Source organism: Pholis gunnellus (assembly GCF_910591455.1).
Source record: "Pholis gunnellus genome assembly, chromosome: 4".
NCBI lineage: Eukaryota > Metazoa > Chordata > Actinopteri > Perciformes > Pholidae > Pholis > Pholis gunnellus.
Genome location: NC_136530.1, coordinates 3119478 through 3141987, shown reverse-complemented (window position 1 = coordinate 3141987; position 22510 = coordinate 3119478). Strand labels below are relative to the sequence as shown.

The 22510-nt window shown below is 45.2% G+C and overlaps 2 protein-coding genes across 2 annotated transcripts; one reads left to right on the top strand and one right to left on the bottom strand.

Moving 5' to 3' along the window:
* The first annotated feature begins 486 nt into the window (after positions 1 to 486).
* On the top strand, positions 487 to 12703 carry LOC306694778 (uncharacterized protein). The gene is made up of 22 exons (XM_079157782.1): positions 487 to 627; positions 1056 to 2308; positions 2382 to 2518; positions 4059 to 4256; positions 4345 to 4630; positions 4717 to 4844; positions 5123 to 5151; positions 5261 to 5295; positions 5461 to 5638; positions 6733 to 6892; positions 7010 to 7142; positions 7397 to 7431; positions 7515 to 7596; positions 7707 to 7741; positions 8822 to 8891; positions 8984 to 9055; positions 9286 to 9305; positions 9530 to 9563; positions 9666 to 9685; positions 9950 to 9983; positions 10232 to 10343; positions 10649 to 12703. The coding sequence occupies exons 1-21, from the start codon at positions 619 to 621 to the stop codon at positions 10326 to 10328; spliced, it is 3045 nt and encodes a 1014-aa protein (XP_079013908.1). The 5' UTR covers positions 487 to 618; the 3' UTR covers positions 10329 to 10343; positions 10649 to 12703.
* A 369-nt stretch (positions 12704 to 13072) lies between these two features.
* On the bottom strand, positions 13073 to 22179 carry prkaa2 (protein kinase, AMP-activated, alpha 2 catalytic subunit). Its single transcript, XM_079157783.1, has 8 exons — positions 22068 to 22179; positions 21292 to 21436; positions 20355 to 20442; positions 19246 to 19470; positions 18781 to 18943; positions 17116 to 17454; positions 16881 to 17007; positions 13073 to 16473 (listed from the first exon to the last, which is right to left on the bottom strand). Exons 1-8 carry the CDS (start codon positions 22125 to 22127, stop codon positions 16223 to 16225), a joined length of 1398 nt encoding a protein of 465 aa, XP_079013909.1. The 5' UTR covers positions 22128 to 22179; the 3' UTR covers positions 13073 to 16222.
* Between the last annotated feature and the right edge of the window lie 331 nt (positions 22180 to 22510).

Sequence of the window (22510 nt, the reverse complement as noted above, 5' to 3'; positions counted from 1 at the left end):
TCTGAGACCGGACCAAGTGGATCATGTTTAATAATCAGGAGGCCTGACGTCTCTGACACAGTAACTGTATTCATGCCACTATGTATTCATGCCATATTACGAATACCTTCTTAAATACTTTTGTATTCTTCGTAACCAACCTGGATTGTTGACCTCACTCTTTTGTTTTCCTTCTACGTTCTTCCTTCAACATTCAGACACACACACACCGCGCATCTCAGGACGTATCACCGTCTCAACACACACACACACATATCTTTATTTAAACGTTGATAACAGTGGAGATTTATAAGAAAAGAAACAACTCCATCTCCGAGGCTTCCTGGCGGTGACTCACATTTAGTACAAGCTGAGCCACATTCCTGAGGGATGAAAAAACAGCGTGTTGAGAGTCGGTTTGTTAAACGCTCGACCCGTTTGACGAGACTGTTTTTTTTTTTTATAAGAGACGGGTATTCCTACTCGACCTCATTCCTGCAGCTCTCACCTGTGCGCGTGGGACGCTGAAGTTGTCTCCAGCGACTCGAGTTGGTCGATAGAAAGTGATCTGTTCAAGGACGAGAGAATGAGAAGCTGCTGAGAAGATTTGTGTCGTTTCGGTGGATAATTAAACACGCAATGGATCAGGTTTGTTGCCCTTTTTTAATCGACTCTAATCCTTCCGCAAAGTGAGTTATTACTTTATAACGAAACGTGTGTTTGTTTAATTATGTTGTTTTATTTTGTGTTCTTGTGAAAATGACATCATCTTAAATAAGCTGAGTTATAGTGTCTGTATAGAGAATAGACTGATTGTTCAGGATTTAATATAAAAAACATGTGTGTTGAAACTTTCCTGATTCACTACAAATCAGGTCTGTCGACTTTCCCTCCAGGCAGAAACACTGATTGATATGCAAATGATTTAAACACAAAACCACCATTTTGCTGTGAAACTTGTCCCAAGATTTAACTCTTCACGTCTTGTACAGCAGGTGTTTTGTCCGACACTATCAGGTGATCATTGTTTGATTTTCCTGACCGTAACACTGTGTGTTGTGTTGTTCTCTCACCAGGAGGACACGTTGGACTTTCAGGCCCTGAGGGCCAAGTTCCAGGAGGACGAGCACCTCATGAAGCAGCCCATGATCAAACCCAGTCTCCCGGAGAAACCGAGGGCCGTCCCTCCTCCCCAGAGCCCCACTCACTTGCTCCCTTCTCCCCAGAGCCCCACTCACTTCCTCCCTGCGGGGGCGCGCCCCTCCCTGCTCTCCTCCATCAGCCTGGAGGGGAGGTCGGGGAACGCGCCCAGAGTGATCTTCAAGGACGACAAGAAGGAGAGCAAAAAGCCCCTCATCCAGATCAACTCCAAGGGGAGAGACAAGAGCGAGGGGAAGCCGAAAAAGGGCAAAGACAAGGTGAAAGCGAGCAAAGAGAAGCCGGTCGAGGGTTCGGCAGATCAGAAGCAGAAGAACGGTAAAGAGAAGAAGCTCCCGTCGCTCCCGCTGTTCTCTGTGGCGACTAAGGACGGCACCGCGGAGCTGGTGCCGGCCGCGGCACCGCCGCAGCCTCTTTATGCCACATTGTCGAAGAAGAAGGGCTTCCTGGGCTTCAAGAAGTCACCCAAGAGGAATTCCGCTGAGGTCCCAGCAGAGCCCATCCTGGACACCCTGAGCTTAGACGGTCCTGGACCGGCTCCTCTGATCCCGGCGCCTTCTGACTTCGGCAACGCGCCAACAGAGCCAGAATACGCTGCGCCAAAGGCCCGTCTTCCGAACATCCCCACCTTACCCGACTCTCGTGCTGCGGTAGAAATATTCCCCGCCTCTCTCGACTTCACCCCACCTCCCGCTTTCATACCGGACACCCCGGCTCCTGAAACGCCGACCCCAGAGAGCGAAACCCCGCTTGAGTTAGAAACACCCTCCCTGCCCGTCTCCAGGCCTGCCAGCCAGAACGAAATCATCCCCCATCCGCCCAGCGCTGCCCCGACCCCTCCGCCGGGTCGTGCCGTCTCTGCTCCCTCTCCGATGGCCTCCACTCCCTCTCCATCGCCTCCTGAGCTTGACGAGCTTGCAGCTGAAGAAGCCGGTGTCGAGGCTGTGAACATAGCTGAGGTGGAGGCGCCTCCTCCTCCTCTTCGTCCTCCTCCTCCTCCTGCAGCAGCTGCGGACCCTCCTGCGTCCATTCCGCCGTCTCCCAAAGCGGAGCATCCCATCTCGGCCCTCGCGGCCCTCTCCAGGGTGGAGGACTTGAACCCGGGGAAAAGGACCTCTCCATGTGACCAGAGGATCTTCAACGCTCTGGAGAAGGCCCGCAGGAAGACCAGGTAAACGCTTTATCAGTGCAGAAATACTGTTGACTATTATTGGACACCTTTTAATGCATTCATCTGGTTTCAGCCCGCAGACAAACCCCTCAACGTCCTTCTCCATCACTCCACCTCCCGAGGAGCTTCCCCCGAGTCTCCTGGATCTCCCGCCCATCGACTACGAGGGGAAAGCCCTCCTATCGAAACCAGTCAACGGCTTTGACCACAGTAAGTCTGGACCAATCACTGCAGAGTCCTTCTTCTGCTTCCTGTTTTCTTGTGGACTTGGGGATTTTCTTTTAAACTTGAAGTACACAACAGCAGACCTCATCACCAGGTGTGTACGGGCCCATTGTCAGACAGTTGGCCCCCGGGTACTGACATGCAAAACGGTCCCACCACCTGCAGTACACAGGAGAAAGACACATTCATGTATAGTTGTTTAGCCTCTTTTTGTTTCTGTTGTGGTCGTTTTGCCTCTTTTCATAGTCGTTGTGAGTGTCTTTGGGGTCTTTTTGCAGCTGTGTCTTTTCTACTTGTTTTCGTGTCTTTGTATTTCACTTTGTCTCGTTGCAGTCATGTTTGCGCCTTTTTGTGGTTGTTTTTGTCTGTTTTTAATCTTTTGCGTCTCTTTGTAGTTGTTTTGTGTTTCTATGTGGTAGATTTTCTCTCTTTTTAGTCATTTTTGCGACTCTTCGTGGTTGGTTGGTGTCTCTTTGAGTGACATTTTGCAGGTGAAGACCAGGGGGGGCCCCTGACACTTTGGGCCCCTGAGCCTGTGTCCAATATTCCTGTTCAGTAATCCATCCGTAGTATCAGTAGTGTAGGGTTTCAGCTATAGAGAAAATATGGTACGTATGGTTTGGTTTATGCCACAGGGTTGCCCCGAGTGTTGGTTTGGAGGAGCAGCTTTAAAGAAACACACACACACACACACACACACACACACACACACACACACACACACACACACACACATATCGAGAACAGGCCTGACATTCCTCCTGTTGCGCCAGAAACAACTGAGCAGCAGGGCAGAGCTGCAGAGGTATGTCAGCAATGACAGAGAGGAGGAGCAGTGACAGGAGCGAGTCCATCACTGTGACACAGAGCTGCAGTGACAAACACTGTTCATCGTCTGATGAGAAGTGAGTCTGCTGCTGTGTTACACGGAGAGCTTATTAATCGTGCATGTCGGCGTTCAAGCACGGATCGGTTTTAAACAGCCTCATGCTGCTTTACCATTTAATCTATTGTCACTTATCATAGCAAAGGATTGGAGATGATTCTGTGCAATGAAAAGTGATTCAGGACAGTTCAGTGTGAAAACAAGATATACTTTGCATTGTAAGAAGGAAAAGTAGTGTACTGCAGTTATATTGCTCCGTTTTATTGCTTCACAATACTTTAGATTCAAAGAAACACATTAAAGAAAAAGACAAGTTACAGGAGTAACACAAAGTATGTTTTTAAAGTGAGGCCTGCTGCACGTTTCTTTGTTCGGCTCTTCAGATTTCTCACTTGTAATTGCATTATCTCTGCTCTGCAGAGTCAAATCACAACAACTAGTGTTTGACTGGTTTGGTCTCCTCACAGATCAAATCCTTCCACTCGGCTTGCTCGGACACTCTGTGTTCCTTCAGGTGTTTCTCTGTCTTTACTGTGTCCACATGCTACAATGTCTGTGTTACATTTTAATAAAAGAAAATATCTGGAAATAGTAGAGACACATTTAAGAAATCATGTGTGATGATGTCATTGCTTGCAGCGCAAGCCTCTCTGGTGTTGGAAGGTATCACTGAGGAGGAGCCCCACATCCCGGAGCTGCTGGTGGTTCCACCTCCTACTCCTCTCAAGAGGGTCCTCCCAGACCCCGAGTCTCTGGGTCCGACTCCAGAGAAGCCAAGCAGACCTCTCTCTGTCGACCTGAGTCAATTCATCCCTCCTCCTCTTGTGCTAGACAGCGGTGAGGTCGCCATTGTTACGCGTAAAAACTTGGTGAAAACCAAACAAATAAACCGGCCTCCTTGTTAATATTGTTTTTCCGTCCACAGAGATCCCGGCGCCTCCAGAGTTCTCTCCAGAGTTCTCCTCCAGAGACACCGCGGACGTCCCAGAGGTTGACGACGTGGCCTCAGATGCTTACTCTCATGCAGACTGGGGGAACGGGGAGCACACGGGTCCAGATTCTCCAGATAGACCGAACCTGCCAGAGATTTACAGTAACGGGATGACTCTCCCAGGTGTGGAGGTGCCTGCGGCACCAGCGTTTGGTGTCCAAGATAATCAAGAACCAGAATCCTCCTTCCAGATCTCTCAGGGATCTCCATCACTGGCACGGTAAGACACACGAGATCCATCAAAGCACTCCGTTCAAATCTGAGGACTTGGGTTTTTGATTCCTTCCCTTTCGAAACTCCCCCCAGGCTCGAAGATGTCGTCGACAACGGTGCCTATGAGAGCGCGGAGAACGTCTACGAGACCATGCCCACGTCTGCAGCCAAAAAGAAAGGGAAGAGCGACGGCCTCAAGAAACGCAAAGGGCCGCCAAAGAGTGAGGAGGCTTCTCAGTCCACACGACACCAGATACGATCACAGCAGTCACATCGATAAGACGTCACTTATCCACATCGTGTTCACGCGTTCGGCTGCATGAAGTGTGACGTTTAAATAGATGATTAGCGTTCAGCCATGAATTGAAATGAAAGAAGTGCTGAACGCGTCACCAATAGCCACAAATGATGAATGTCGTCTTGTGTGATTCTGTATTGAGGGTTTTATTAACACATTCCTTTTATTCTTTTTTATTTGACATCACTGTGTTTACCACAGATCCCTACGCCGAGGCACAAAAGGAAACCGTAAGTAGCTTTAATGAGTCTCTTCAGATTATATAATTAGAGAAGTATTCCTCCTCATCCTTGCATGTCTGCTGAGTGAAATGAATGATCTCTTTGTCTGTGTTTACAGAATGAAGAGAAAAGCAAGCTGGGCAGGTTCGGCAAGTGAGTTCTTATATAAATGTTGTAGGTTTTTTGGACCCAGTTCTCTGGAGACACCGTCAGCGATGAGAGAGTTTTGGTCGGCCTTTGTTTCCCTCGTAATCTCCCTCTGTTGTCTCTAAACATGCAAACACGGACCATTGTCTCCCCTCATTCTCTCCTCTGCAGGAACGACAAGAAAGCCGCCGCCGCCGGTGCTGAAGGGCCGGATGAGAAAGAGCTGAAAAAGAAAGAGAAGCAGCGTCTGGAGAAGGAGAAGAAGGAGCTGAAGGAGAAACAGGAGAGGGAGAAGAAAGAGCAGAAGGAGAGGGAGAAGAAGGAGAACGAGATGAAGAAGAAATTCAAAGTGAGTGATGTTATTTAGAGGGAAAGGTGAGCGAGCAGCGGGGGGAGGAGGGGGAGGGGGAGGGAGGCGTCTTGGCGTACAAACCTGTCGGGATTCATTCCTCCCCGTGGAAGAGTTGAGCTGAGCCGAACATGTGCCGACGCTAAAGGAATCTGTGTAAACATTGTTCCATTGTCGGGGACGCTTCTTAATCCTGCGACACAAGAACAAGACTTTCTACCGGATCCACTTCTGTTCAAAGACTGAACACCCGTCTGGAGTTATCAAAGAGAAGGATCGTCCTACTCTTTCCTTTATCTTTTCACTTGTTTATCTGTCCGGCCTGCAACTTTCCTGCTCATTGCGTTAAGTTGTTTCATGTTTTAACTAATATTCCCTAAAACAAGCCCGTGTTCACTAACTGCCCAGCACCCAACTACAGACACACACAGTTTAGAGACCCGCTGGTGACCATAGAGGAGCATTCAGCAGGAAACGGAAATTCTGTTTTTGCAGGTTGGAATACTAAATTGAGAGAAGTATATTTTTTGTCACAGCAAGAAAAGCACAGGTGGAATTAGTATCATCGAGATGGCAACACTTCCTTTAAAGCTTGGGTCGGTAACGTTGGAGAAACCAGCAAGATTGTGCAAGATTACACAGTGATGTAATCTTAAAAACCCCGCCCAGTGTTGCTAACTCTTGTGAAATGAAAGAAGCTAGCAGCAATAGCTCCAAATGTTGCCAAGTCTGCAACACTGACAGGATACCGCAATATTTTCCTCTTTTTTTTGTCAGAGCGTTTGCTTTTTTGAATGCTGTCGAAGATGTAAAAAGAATTTCAACAAACAACAAAAAAGGTTTCTGAAAATACTTGACCTACTCTAGCGTTAAGTCCTCACGTCCTCCCTGAATGTCAAGCACACTTCAGTAATGTTCGTTCCCTGAGTTTGTCCTGCTGTGACATGTCAAAAACACCTGCGGCTGAAAAAAGGCCTGATTCATCACACTCTCCACAGCGAGTAGTGAACATGTGAGCACAGCTTTCTGTGCACGAGTCCGTACGTGAATGCGTGGCGTTAACCTGCCCACTGTTATTTATTTATTTATTTTAGATGACCGGACAGGAGGATGCCATGTACCAGGCCAAAGTCACTGTGACCAACAAGGGACGCAAGAGCGATCTGCCCGTCAACAGCGGGGACATCGTCAGCATCATCCGAACAACCAACTGTCCCAAAGGGAAGTGGCTCGCCAGGGACGGCAGCAACAACTGTGAGTTTAAAACACCTCAGGGGTAAAAAGAGAGGTCTATTAGTAGTGTAAATTCTGAGCCCCGTGGGTCAGAAGTGATGGTGGATCGCGGCACTGACTCTGGTGGGTGTGTTCCAGACGGCTACATTGCGGTGGATCACGTGGAGCTGGACATCAAGGAGATGCTGGAGCTGGGAAAGAAGGCCGCGATCACTCGCAAGGTCGGCACCAACAACGTCATCGAGGAGGTGGACACGAGCACGGGGAGCAGGTACGAGTGTGAAGTGGGGAACTTGTGTCGTACAACTTTTAACTGGTTATGAAACAGACTCAGTTTAATACTGATGCCTCAGTACGCCCTACGTAAGTACACGAGACTATCAGCGAGGAGGTTTCTGCATACTGATGGTGGATATTCTTAATCCCTGTCGTTGCGTCCGATTCCCCGCGACATCAGACGACATGATTTCGGGCATCCTCTCTCAGTTGAAAGGGTCATTTTATATTTGTGTCTCTTTTTCTCAGGGCCTCTAACCACTATCCAATGTCAGCGGAAAGTTGTAAGTATCTTCCCGTTCCCATTCATAATAAGAGAACATGTTTTATTCTGCGCGAGTTTGACGTTGATGTCGACTGTGTTCAGTCACAGACGACAGCGAGGAGTGGACCGGTGACGATGAAACTCTCTCTCCTGCCCCTGAACCTGAATATCCAACGGTTTCAATGTAAGTCCATGTCGGCCTGAATCCACGCGGCTGAGTAGTTTGGTCTCTGATTAGTCACCGGGGAGCAGAGCGCCGTATTTCTTCTTATTGTCTCGTCTTTTCCTCTGCAGCGGACACAACAGGACGCTCTCAATGCCAGACATGGGTAAGAAACTCCATTGTGCTGATAGCGTACCGTTGATGCTCAACAATAAGGTGGTTAAATACCACAGAGTGTGACAACGAGTGTTTGTGCTGTTGTATCTCCTCCGTGTGTTATCTTGATGGAAGTGTGCCGACACAAAAGAAACACAACACTACACACACTTAGATAAGTTGACGATTGTTCTATACGAGTGCAGTACTCCTTTACAAATATGTATCTACAGTCTTCATCTTTTAACGGCACTTGTAGAGAAGTTTCGCCATCTTCGATGGGCCGTTCACGTCGCTTCTAAAAATGTGGAAAAGCCGCACGGCTTTTATCCTTTTACCCAGGGTGCATCATCATTAGTGCTGTTACTAACCAACCAAAACCTGCATGTTGCGATGACGATGAAGTTGCAGTAATGTAGCGGTTGGCCTCACCGACTCATCTCAATACAGTTAAAACAAAAGTAAATGGAATTCCCGCACCGTTCGGAGGACTGAGGAGACCCTCACTGTAGCGGGAACTACCACAGAGGAGGTTTTTGAGTACTTTGCTGGGTGTTTCTATGGCCGTCTGTCACAAGATGCAGTCATGAAACTTTACAGGTTAGTAGTTGAGATCCAAATGAAGGTCGAGTTCGAAGACGGGCGCGATCTGAGAAATACACGCGGAGAACTGGTGATTTCTAGTGTTACTTTAAAACCCACTGACATACAAACATATGTTCAGATTCAGTGTGACTTGCACTCTCAAAACTACACTTCCATCCTTTGAAATCACAGATAAAGACACTCCTGATGGATCCACAGCTCACTGTAGCTCCTAAACTCAGTGTCGAACAAGTTCAAAGCGTCTAAAATCACGACGCAGTTCTAAACTTCATTTAAAGAATTACTGAGCTCTCAGTGCTGTTTGCATACTTTAAATGCCGACTCACGTCCTCACCAGATGAGCAGGTTGTTTTGTGTAAACAGGAAGATGTTAACTGTTAAAGTGTGCGATGGCGATCGGGGTTTTTGTGGCTTCAGTAACGATGATGATGTGAAAGTGAAAGCGTGTTTTATTTATCTGTCCTGTTTGTTCACTTTGTCTCAGGAAACAAGGACCTGAGCGTAAATCACGTTCACAGTCAAAGTGACATCAGTGCAGACGGCACTCATGTCCAGTGAGTTCACACACACACACACACACACACACACACACACACATATACACAAGTGTGGATATTCACTACATTTGTATTCATCTTTTTAACAGAGCAAGACATGAAGCCCTTCAGAAGTTGGCCACATTTTTTCACTCACCAAAACCTGAGAAGCCAGCTGCCAGGTAGGCGTGATACACACACCTGTGCACCTGCTGCACACACACACACACACACACACACACACACACACACACACACACACACACACACACACACACACACACACACACACACACACACACACACACACACACACACACACACACACACACACACACACACACACACACACACACACACACACACACACATGAATGCGGTTTTAATGTGTGCTTTTGCTTTGTTTTTACAGCGGCACTGAACCAGAGACAAGTAAGCGACACCTGGGAAAATCCCCGATCGTAAAATGCAGAATAACTTTATAGAAGTCTTGAAACACACAATATTTGATTATTCCAAGTCGAGTGTAAAGACTTCAAAGTATTAGTTCAATCACTGAAAAATCTATTTATCCATCCATATCATTTATAAAACGTGACGTGTTTGATGAATTCATTTTTAAAACTGAATGCTAAAAGACTCTGTTTACATCTTAGGTCCTGTGCTCTTGAACGTGGAAGAAGTTCCTCTGTGAGTAGGGTTATAAAACACACACACACACACACACACACACACACACACACACGTGCACTAATGAGGTTTTAATGTGTGCTTTTCCTTCTTTTTTTACAGCGACACTGAACCAGAGACAAGTAAGCAACACCTGAGAAAATGATCGTAAAATACAGAAACAAATTATAGAAGTCTTGTATTGAAACACACAATATTTGTGATATAATATAAATACAATATCATTTTGTGAACCATGATCATTCCATTTCTTTAAAGGGATATTTGAAAGGATTAGTTCAATCACTGAAAATCTATTTATCCGTCTCCTTTTATAGAACATGTGATGTGTTTGATGAATGGATTTAAAACATGTTAAACGCTCAAATACTCTGTTTACGTCTCAGGTCCTGTGCTCGTAACGGAGGAAGACGTTTCCTTGTGAGTAGGGTTATAAAACACACACACACACACACACACACACACACACACTGAGCATGAAGAGAGCGAGTGTTTTGTTATTTTTGTGAGACGGACGTTCAGGCTTTTGTCCTGATAGAACGTGTTGATCTTTGATTGATCTTCACATTTATCAGCCGTGTCGTGTTCCTGCTCAGAATGAGGTCGCCCTCCTTTGCAACCAACAAAGAAAGACAAAGTTATTTTAACAATGTGGGTTTTTTCCACAGGTCTGAAACTGGCTCAACACAGGAAATGGATTTCAATGTCACTGATATGATCATCTTGCCTCCTCCTGACCTGTATGCCGACTTATCCTTTGAGTAATTATCCTGAAACAAGGTGAGAATGAAGCACCTGGACTTTTCAATTAGCTCATATTTTCTTTTATTTCTGACTTTTTGATTCCATTTTATTTTTAGTTAGTTTTCAGAAGGTGTTTGCAGCTTTTAGTGTCAGATGTGTTTAGTTTGTTTATGAGAGCCAGGTATGATGTCATAATATAGTTTCAGTTCAATTTATCATAAAGGATATTGTTTTTATTTACTTTAGGATACTGACAATATGTGTTCAAAAAGCTTCACTCTCATTGAAAACAATAAAAAAACACACATACTGACATGATGTTTGTTTTCTGTTTGTAACAGCCGGACAAAAAGCCACCAGGCAGAGGAAACAGGTTGTTGTTCTTCTTGCTGTGAAGTCCTCATACTGTGACAGTAACTTCATCTTCTTGACTGTGAACTTATTTACCTGGTGACTGTGGATCAGTAAGACGAGGAAGAACCGGAGCGAGATGAGGGGATTCCCCCACACGAGCGATGCCGATCTCAGCCACTTGAACTCTTTATTTTGTTTTCTGAAGCACCAGAGACGGACGGTTTCCTGGAGGCTCTGAGTGACTTTGAAACCTTAAACCAACAGGAACCACTGATCCAAGGAAAGGACGTACAAACTGACACAGACAATTACACACTTCATGTGAAAATACCAGACACACATTTAAAGTGGTGGAAATAAGGGGAGGGCAATGGAAAATGTGAATTTTCCATCAGACCAGGGTGTTTCTCACACCATCCTGAGGAAATACACAGCAAAAACACAGGCAGTACAAAACAGGGAGGATTGTTTACTTATCATTTTCATCCATGTTTTTTTCTAAAGATCATTAGTCTTTCTTCTGTCAGGTTGTTCTTCAGGACCCTCAGTTTGTGTCCTAAACACTTGTTACCAGTTTACAGTGTTGCAAAAAGAGTAAACGGCAATATATACGTAGCTGATAAACTTACAGACGAACAAAGACTTAAAGGAGCAGTGTGTAGGATTTAGTGACATCTAGTGGTGAGGTTGTAGATCGTAACCGACTGAACACCCGTCCGTCCACCTCGCCCTTTCCAAGTATGTTGGAGAACTACTGTGACCTTTAGGTAACGTAAAAACCAGGAGGCAACGTTTCTGAAAAGTGAAGTCAATGCTTCTTGTCTTAAAGCTGCATTCTCTCTACTGACCACCAGGGGGCGACTCCTCTGGTTGTATAGAAGTCTATGAGAAAATGACTCTACTTCTCTCTTGATTTATTACCTCAGTAAACATTGTAAACATGAGTTTATGGTCTCAATCTCTAGTTTCAAGTCTTCATCAATACAGCATGATGTTCATTTAGTAAATGATGGTCCATTTAGAGTCAAACAGACCATAAAGCAGGGGACGCTTTAGGGGCGGGGCTACACAGTGATTGACAGGTCTCTTTGTCCGATCTGTGAGTTGTCCGTGTTGTAGTTTTAGAACCTGAATCCTTTCACAATGTGTTTTAAGTTAATGAAAGTTAATTGGTCTACAAATAATGTCTTATACAGCATTTAGTTGTGCTCAGCTCGAGTCACTTCTAGTTGCAAGAAAGCAAGATGGCGACAAACTTGAGGCTTAAAAACCACAGTCCACAAACCAATGTGTGAGGTCACTGTGACTGCTTCCACTTCTTAAACACAGTCTAATGTTAAAACATGAAAGTGTTTGGTTTGTCCGTTCTGGGCTACCGTAGAAACACGGCGAACTCCGTGAAGAGGACTCGTTCTCTCTGTCGATATGAAGGCTCGTTCTGAGCTAACAGCAAATACAACGCTAATGAAGACATAGTTATGAATATTATATTCCATTTCTGCTGATAGATCCTCTGAAATCCTACACACTGGCCCTTTAATAGACCTCTAACCTACAATACTTCATACTCATATAGGACTCTGATCAGCATTGTTTGATCACCTTCAACATTTAGTCCGTTTTTCTTCCGTGTTTGTATTCTTGTGTTTTATTTGTTGTACATGAGTATCTTTTTCTACTTTTATTTACCCTCATTATTTTGTTAAAGAGCATTAGACTTTATGGAAGTGCTTCTGCATCGACTCCCTTCATATTATGTATATATATTGAGCTTTTAACATATTATTATAATGATCTTTAATGGCATAGCAATAAACAACAACATGGAGCGTAATACGAAATATAAAATGTAAGAATTCTGCCAGTAAAAGTTGCTACATGTTGGTTTTAGTTGGCCCGTCTGGAGGGAAGCGTCATCCATAAACCTTTATTTTCTTTCTTTTAATTTTTATGCAGCGTTTTATGCGTCACTTTTATGTGCCGCTCCTTTTCTTCTACGACTTTTCCCTCAAGCTGATGAATAAAAAGTGTTACAGACAGAAAGTAGTGTGATGATCACCTGAGGTCGCTTTCATGCAAAAAGTATTGTTGTTGACATCCGAGGGTGCGTTTGTGTGGAAAAAACAACACAATAATCCTCTAGTGTGTGTGTGTGTGTGTGTGTGTGTGTGTGTGTGTGTGTGTGTAGCTTTGACAAAGCCTTGGAGACATTTTATCCTTTTAAATGTCTGTTTATTGTTTTTTTTCAATAAATACTCATTAAAGTGCAAATCATAACAGCAACATCATGCAGTGCATAACAAGAATAATCCCAATCAGACAGAGACCGTTGAAACACAGCGTCACATAAACACACTCTTACACACCTCCTCTTTCTCCATAACCAGTGTGTACACACACACACACACACACACACACACACACACACACACACTGGGGTATTTAAGGTTACACTGATCATAAGAACCCCACCACAGATAAACAGAGCGCAGCGTTGCTGTTGAAATACTCACTTTGGTACAACACGTTAAGAGTCTGTATGTATTTCGGCCCCCTGGTGTGTTTCCCAACATGCCACTGGTCGTTGCATACGGCTGTAATAGTACAGCAGTACATCGTGACAGTAAACACTGGTTATATCAGGACCGTCTCCAAGAGCAGCAGAGTCGGGACCGGGTGCATAGCGGGGCCGTCCCGATGTGACCGAAGTCATTGAAGACACAGCAATAGAGTGTAACACAGAGGTTTGACTGAAGAGAACGTGGAGGAGTGTTTACACAGCAGGGAGCTCTGTTTCTCCCCGAAGTCAAAGTATATTTAAAGGTGTTTGTACGCGACGTCACAGACGGGAAGAGGCAGCTACGCATGACGTAGAGACGGGACACGCGTCATAAAGGGTTTAAAGAATGTCACAAAGCTCTCATAAGGCAAAAAATGACTAGAAACTAGAACCTCCTCCATCAGATTATCGTACTCTAACAGCACCGGAACCGCTTGAATAGTCGTCGTTTAGACCGTTTGTGTGCGAATCTCCAACATGGCCGAACACTCCCCCACGTTAGTGCGTCACTCTTATTTAATAACAGACTCAAAATAACTATTTTATTTCATGACGATGTTTTATCACAAATCTCCCGCCTCCTTTCCTTTCTGCCGATCACGGGCCTCAAGCTCGAGGATGTGACGAAGGCGGCAAAAGATTACAAAAGCGTGAATTTATTTTGGATATGCAATAAACGTGCAGACGCTCCGGTGAGGCCTGCAACACATTAAGTAAGGCTCGATTTAGCCGAGCTGGTGCTCCCTGTGTGTACGCCCTGCAGCTTTTCAGACGTAATACTTTACTGATAAAAGCTATTAACGTGCGTGAGGATTCTAAAACGACCGCCGATTCACTTTTAGATGCTTTAGAAACAGAATCTACATTCGAGTAGTTATTTTTTCCAGCCAGGTCAAATAGTTTACAGGATATTCAACTTTAGTTTCTTTACAATACATTTAATTATTTCTTTACAGGGCTTGTATAAAGGGATAGTCTGATCAAATGAAATATTATTACAGTTACATTTCCTCCTCATTAGGAACACAACACTCGTTCATTTCTTGCTTCTTCGCAGAATAATTTGTTTGTATCGCGACGGCGGTTTTGGAGAATGAGCGTCGCACATTAACACCTTTGTACGCGCTCGTAGCTTGCGTGAGTATCAGCAACGTTTTACACCAACAACATGTGTCACTGAGAGTTTCAGCAGAAAGGCAACAGTCCAACGCTGCTTTAAAACCAAGAGCACACACACACAGAGAGAGAGACAACAGACATCAGCGACCCGACAAGAAGATGCAGAACATTTATAAAAGTATTAAGAGTGAGACGTTCATCACGACGTCGGACCGGAAACAGACAGAAGAGCGAGTCGTTCAATGAAACAGTTCAAAGTGAAGACTGAACAAACAAACAGAAGAAACACAAGCAGAAGAAACACAAAGCATCGTGATTTGTCACCATCTACCAACAACACATGTGACACGCTCCACCCATCTGATCTCTACTACACACACACACACACACACACACACACACACACACACACACACGCTCTCTCTCTCCATAAACACATGCACAGCGCTGCTGTGTTGCGTTCTTTAAGGCAGCTGGAGGAAGGTTTCTGTGGCTTTGTTCTGTCCCTGCGGCTGATACGCACCGTCTCACACATGGATCTGTCCTCTTCCTCTCTTATCCATCATCATCATCACCTCGTTATCTACCCGTCACGTACACACTCATTAAGGTAATTACTGCTAATATGATTGGTGGCATCAGTTGAAAATTGACTATTGGAGTCATTTATCAAGTGAATTAACATTTTCTCAGAGAAAAAGCTCAAATAAAATGCAAGAACTCACATTGGGCTGTAATTTCTGACGCACATTGTTCTTATTTTAAAAGGCTTAAAAATATATAATAACGTTAATAATTGTAAGCCTAATAAACTCCACTTCAAACAGCACATGGCTTCTGTCTATGTGACAGACTGACAGACGTCGGATACCACAGGCCGGCTTCTTTAAATGACATTCTAGCATGAGAGAGCAGCACATTAGCAGTTGCTCAACTTGTCATTTCTTAAGGACTATTAAGGTGTTTGTGTGTGTGTGTGTGTTGCATATTTATGACAGTTATTGAATGTTTAAAATGACGGAAAATATATGAGCAGAGATGTGTATGTTGTCCACTGCTGTGACAAAAACCAAAGAAGAAGAACGGTGCTTCGTTTGAGATGTTGTGTATCTGTCGGTACCGAGTTATCCTGTGTTCATTCATCTTCTACCATCTAGTTAAAACTCTACGTCGATGCGCTGCTTAAATCATATGTAACTACAGTGCCTACAAAACAGTCTCTGAAAAATAAATATGGATCTGATATCTAAATAATAATCATCTTCTTTCTGGTGTAAAAGATATTTGGTATACCGCTCTATGAATGTAGTATAAATATAATATACATGGATAACAAAAGCGGTTTCTTTACAAACCCTATAATATCAATTGTACATGTGTTGACGTTCCCTCAGAATACAGATTTAATTTCAATTTTAACAACCGGCGCCTTCATCAAAATACAAGACAAGAAGCAAAACTGACCTCTGATCAGAGTCTGAGGGAAACTCAGCCGGGTCCCCCACCGGTAGGTGTGATGACATCTCAGCAGTTGATGATAGATTGAGGGTATTTGTGGGAGGAGTGACTGTGAACCGTGACTTATTTCCTCTCACCTCACTGGCCTCTCACTGGTTCACAGATTTCAGTCCCGGGATTAGTTTTCATAAGAATTCCAAAACTCTAGACGCAAGAACTGTGTCCGAATAAGAAAAGAAAAAAAAAGAAGCTGTTAATTAAAAGAAAAAGGATTCCTCTCTATGTCTCCTTAAGGTGAGGTGACAGGCTTTGGAGAGGAGACAGAGAGAGGAAGTCACTCCCTTCATCCCGGATCTGGCTTTTAAACCCCCCCCCCCCCCCCAGGACATCCAGGTTCCAGCGATGGTTCGGGGGTCTTCGGGTCTCAGCGTGCCAGTGTGTTGATCAGACTGGCGCACATTTCAAAGAAGTCCATGGTGTGTGATCCCTGGCGGGGGGTGAGCAGCGGGGCGCTGCCGGACAGGGACCCCGGCAGGGAGGAGCTGAGCTGGGGCACGTCGATGGCCAGGCTCGCCGAGTCGATGCTCAGCCTGGGTCTGTGGAGGCCGGCTGTGGAGCCCGACCTCTGAGGAGTGGACGAACCCGATTTAAAGCCCACCGCCTCGATGATGTCATCTGGAGGGAGGGGGGGGGGGGGGGGGTCACACGAGAAGGGGGGGGGGGGGGCAGTAGCATCAGCATTCAACATGTAACCACCAAAATAAATTCTAAATATGTACTATGTAAAGGTGCTAAAGTCCAAATTCAGAGTATATCTATGATTGAGGGATTGTCTCCACACGGCTCTCAACATGGCGATGGCTGAACCGGCGGCTAGCAGCTAACGGTGCTAACAGAACAGAGCTGGTAGACATTAAGCCACGATATCTTTACATAACAAATACGTGTTGGCTGCTATATTAACGCTCTGAATGTCTGTTGCACAATAAAACAGTGGAAATAAAATGTTCTTTTGACTTAAATGTGCTCTACATTTGTGTATGTGTTATCACAAAATAGAAACGTTGTTGTCTGTCACCAACCGTCGATGCTCTTGAAGTCCAGCAGGTAGGACCTGCTGTCCACCTGGTACAGCTGCAGGCTCATCTTCACCAAGTTCCCCGTCACCGGATTCTTCCTCCGCACTCGCAGGTGATACGGGTTCACCACCTACAACGCAAAACAAAACACAGTCTGGTTTGTGTGTAGACCTATGTATGTACTGTAAGTATATATATATATATATATATATATATATATATGTATGTGTCAGATTACCTTCCAGTCGTAGCTGAGTTGTCTCATCGCCCTGTACACCTCGGCCATGATGTCGTAGGGTCGGCTCTGACTCCGGATCCCGAGGTGCCACTTGGCCTTCTTCACCGCCAGCGGTTTGGGCCGCGTGGTGTTGAGCGCATCCAGAGGACAGCGAGACTTGGGGCTGTCGGCCAGCAGCGGGGGCATCCTCTCCGGGTGGGGTTTGACCCCGGGGGGCAGTGGCATGCCCTCCTCTATGAAGGAGCCCTGGGGAGGACTGGAGGCCAGGTAGAACTCGCTGGCCTCTGTCATGATGCGCCGGTTGTCTATAATAAGGTGATAGGCCACTGCCAGCTGATCCTGCGTGGACAGGGAGGACGGAAAGTCAATAGAAGACTGAAGCGTGTTGATTGATGCTCCTACGGCGCACTGCAGGCATCAGATTTAAAAAGCCACCATCACAGAGGCAGCAGTGCTTTGGAAAAGCTATTTAGACAACATTCCCTGAACACCTTATCTTTTAAATCACTGATATATGAATGAAAGTTGAACTAAATAATGTTACAAACTGAATTTACGCTAAACAGTGACAGCTGATGTGACCTACTGCCGGCGACATTCGTCATTTTAACCAGTGATGGCAACCGCATTATTATTAATACTTCATTTATTTCATCAAATAGAGTCCTCTGGGGTCAAATCCTAGCTTTTGAATCCTTTCTAGCTCTGTTTAAACTGTGGCTGCAGAGAAAAGCAGCTTTGAGACGTTTGGATCTTTGACTCTTTGTGTACTCAGGTGTTCCTCACAGGTGTGAGGGGGCGTGGCCCGGAGAAGAATGGGAAAGGGAAATGTTTGGGGAGGGAATTTTCGATTTTGTGAGGAGAGACGGAGTTGTAATGTGAGGAAAATAACCACAGTCAGCTGATTTGTATGAAGACAGCCGGGAACCCGTAAAGATTGAGCAGCAAATCAAGTCAAAGCCAGATCGTCTTTTTCTCGACGTACCACATGGTGAGTTTGTCCGTTTCTCTGTTTGTAATGCGTTGCTTTTTCCTGGTTTGTATTTTTACATTTTGAAGGGAGGACATTGAACCTCAATGTTCTTGTGCTGTTATTTGGGGCGGGGTTGTTTCCTTAATAAGTCATGTTTAAACAGTGCTCTACTTTGGTGGGGTCACGGGGGATTTAAAGGCAACCCCCAACTATTTTCAGTTCCTCTCTTAACCAGGTCTTAAAGCCACAGTAACCCTTGAACTAGGTTTCAAATTAAAGCTGATTGTTATAATCCTATTGGCGGTAGGATGATCGATCAAACAATGTAAAATTGTTTGACTATTATGTGATCTCTTGAGTAGAATACGACTCCAAAGATAAAAATATAAAACATAATGTTGTGGCGTCAGACTTTAATATAAGTCACAGTTTAATAAACAGAAAAAAATGCTCATTTGGTCCTTAAGAAATTGTAGAAATCTACGACTAAATATGTTCATCAACAACCTTCTTTTCCACGACTGAGACGAGACGATGACGTCATTAAACATTGTCACTAACACCAATACGCAACATTGTTTGACGAAAGAAGCCGAGAGTAGAATGTAGTTTAAACCAAATGACTAAATGTGAAAACAAATCTAACAAGAACATTTGACACAGAATGAAGAAACATGAACCGTGTAGTCTACCTGTGGATCCCCGCTGTAGAGGCTGGACATGAACTCTGACTCGGTGCATTCAAACTTCTCACACACTTCCCTCACGGCCTCCTCGTCCAGCACCGAGGAGTCGTATGACGGGTCCTCTGGGAACATGTAGCCCGGCAGGTCCTGCTTGAACCACTCGTGTTCCCTGACAGAGGAGAGAATAGTCAGTCAGAGGTAAACCAGACCTAATGGAGGCTACGTGTTGGGGATTCATCTTAAAATGTCACCGTGTGTGACATTTAAACTGGAATGAAGTCAAACTGTCGTCAAACGCTGAAGGCTGTTTTGTGTAACGACACTTCAGACGGGCGACCTTTTTAAATGTTACAGAGCTAGCAGAAGACGAGAGGAGACGCCAATCCTGTGCACTAAAGTAAAACACTTCACAATGATTTAACCTGTTAAACAAAAGAATGAAAATCTAAATGAGCTGAGTAGGGGGAGCACCTGATGTCTTTGATGGTGGCTCTCTTCAGAGGGTCCACCTGCAGCATGAGCATGAGCAGCGAGGCCACGGGGCGAGTCAGGTACTCCGGCATATAGAAGACGCCTCCTCTGATCTTCTTGAACAGCGTCGGGACGTGTTCGTCGTCAAAGGGCAGAGTGCCGCACAGCAGGGCGTACAGGATCACCCCCGAGCTCCAGATGTCCACCTCTGGGCCGGCATAGAGCCTGGCAGAGGGAGGAGGAGACGGGACGTGAAACGGACAAATAGTATCCTTCATACTCACTGAGTTACTCGTGTAGGTGGCACATTGAACTGTCTTTATAGTGTTTTATATCAAGATACATTTTTTATTTTGTCTTTCATGAGGACACATGAATGACACACATTCACTTCCAAAGGTTGCACCGTACTCTACTGATCTACAGGTGGCGGTAGAGAGCCAATAAAAGCAGTGAAGAAGACTGGGAGTTGGTTATCAGACCTTGACGCCAAATAGTCTTTTTTTCGCTGAGGTAGGAAATTACTTATTATCTTAGTTGCAGCCACATTAAGAGCTGGTTCAATTATCTACAAGCGGAGGAAAGGTGCTTCCGTTATTTCTTTCTATCTGTCTTTTATCTCTCTATGAAAAGAAAGGAGATAATGCTGACCCACAATCCCGTGCGGCAAGCAACATTTAAAGCGATGCACCATCCGGCTGTCAATAACATCCGCTGTCTCTGTTTAATTAATGGATAAAGCAGGGGATGCTTTAGGGGCGGGGCTACACGGTGATTGACGGTAGCAATGGGTCTCCCTCACCAGCTCCACTCGGGTCCAAATATGGTCAAACCCACTGGGTGACGTCACAGTGACTACGTCCACTTCTTCTATGCAGTATTTGCTGGTAATACACGACTTAAAAGCACTTTGCAAATGTAACACTGAATGTAAACTTTTGTTTGTTTACAAGAAGACAGGGTGGGTTTCGTTCGGTTTAAATTCCAAACTATTTTGCTGCTAAAGCCGGTGATTAAACAATTATCCTTTTGGACGTGATTATCATTGCAGCCTTGATCGTACATGTGATCTCACACACACACACACACACACACACACACACACACACCTTCCTGAGATGACCTCTGGAGCAGCATAGTTTGGTGAGCCACAGCTCGTCCGTAGGAACTCCCCGTCTGACATCATGTTGGACAGACCTGTCGGCCCAACACAAGAACACATTAACACCCTTCTGTCTCTACTCCGACAGACCCCCCCCCCTATTATCACATCATTGCTATTGATCCTCTGGTCAATCTGAACGTGGCCCCGGAGCGAGGAGGGTGACAGCTGTACACACGGCTGATATCTTTATCCTCCCGTACAAAACACAAAGCTCATCTAATTGGATGAGCCTCTCTCTCTCTCTCTCTCTCTCTCTCTGCCAAACACTAAACACCAGACGCTCTGCCCCTCCCTTTATCTTTCATCCCTGTTCCTTTAACACTCTCCTTGTTGCTCTCAGCCAAAACACTGCTGTACACCCCCCCCCCCCCCCCCCCCCCACTACCACCCCGCCCGCTATTCCTTCCCTATCAGATGACACTGGGCCTCAAGGCTTCCTGCCAGACATGATATGAGACCCGGCCACCCCGTGCCAACCCCCGCTGTGCACAAGGGCCCTTCGTGTGTTTTGTGAAAATATTTCCCTCGTTCCTGGTCGTATTGCGTCAGCCCCGCGGTCTCTCAACCAATCGGCAAAAAAACACCTACGTCACGACCGATAAAGTGATAAGTGGTGAGAGATTCTCATTTAATGAGGTTTAACAGGTGCGTGATTGTGATTTCACACTTTTATATGAGTGTATAATTATGCGTTCTCCTCTGACTCTGCAACAAATGTTCATTTCAAACAGCCTTCAACACTGTTCACTGCCCAAGTACTCCGCCCCCGACCCCCCCCCTTGTTTTCCCTCTTCTTAAATTCCCCAAACAATTCCTCTGCCAAAGCCCATCCCTCCGTCTCTCCCTCTCATGCCGTAGCTCCAGGCTCTGGGGATCCATACCGAAGTCGGCTATCTTGGCGTTCTTGTTGGCATCCAGCAGGACGTTCTCAGGCTTTAGGTCTCTGTGGACCACCATGTGCCTGTGGCAGTAGTCCACGGCCGAGATAATCTGCTGGAAGAGACGGCGGGCTTCCGTGTCCTCCACCTGAAAGACACGACATGAATGGACATGAGCGGATGGTGTTGATCCGGTTGTGTGGAAAGAGCGCTGGATCATGTGTTGTCTTGTTTAGTGTGAATGTATCATGTTCAGGGTTAAAGAAATAAGATTATTCTGTTGAAAATAAAGAGTCCGTGTGTGTGTGTGTGTGTGTGTGTGTGTGTGTGTGTGTGTGTGTGTGTGTGTGTGTGTGTGTGTGTGTGTAATACTGAGCTTCATCTAAACAAGATATTACAAGCAATCCAAAATGTTATCACTTCCTCTTTTACCCGATGAACAGAGACACTAACTCTTGGTTGCCATTTGAAGTCACCTTATATTTTGAGTATTTAATATACAGCGATGGTGTGTGTGGGAACGCTTGATGTCAAACACATTTTTATAAACTATGAATCACTCGGAAGTTAACAATAGTGAGGAAAGCAGCAAAGAGTAAATATATGTGCATCCAGACAGTATGTTGATGTCTCTACAGGGTAAATAATTGGTGTTTAATGAAAGGTAGTACTAAAGACTACACACTACACACTACACACTACACACTACACACGAACACACCGCCATTACTGTTCATTGGCTCTGAGCCGGTTCCCAGTCAGCTGATGAAACGTCTTACCCGTCCATGTTTGCAGATGTAGTCAAACAGCTCACCTCCAGACACGTACTCCATCACCATGAAGAAGTCTGTGGGCGTGCTTATCACCTGGTACCTACAACACAAACACGCACATTATAATGAACACTCAACTGTACCAATAGGCTTTCTTATCTCATCTCCAAAGCGAATGTGTTTACTTCCAAATGTGCGCAGAATAAATATATACACTAATACATATAGACAAATGCATACACAAGTACACACACTGTGTGGCTGCTGCGTGTGGGCATTATTTTCATGAAGGTTATTAAAATGCAGAACTCAATCTCATGAACGGTTGCTCTTGTGAGATTCTGCACTTCATCACAATCTACCAAATCACATTACTATACACACACACGTACATTTATATATTATTTATATATATAATATAAGAAATCCAAACAGTGAGAGCCCTTGAG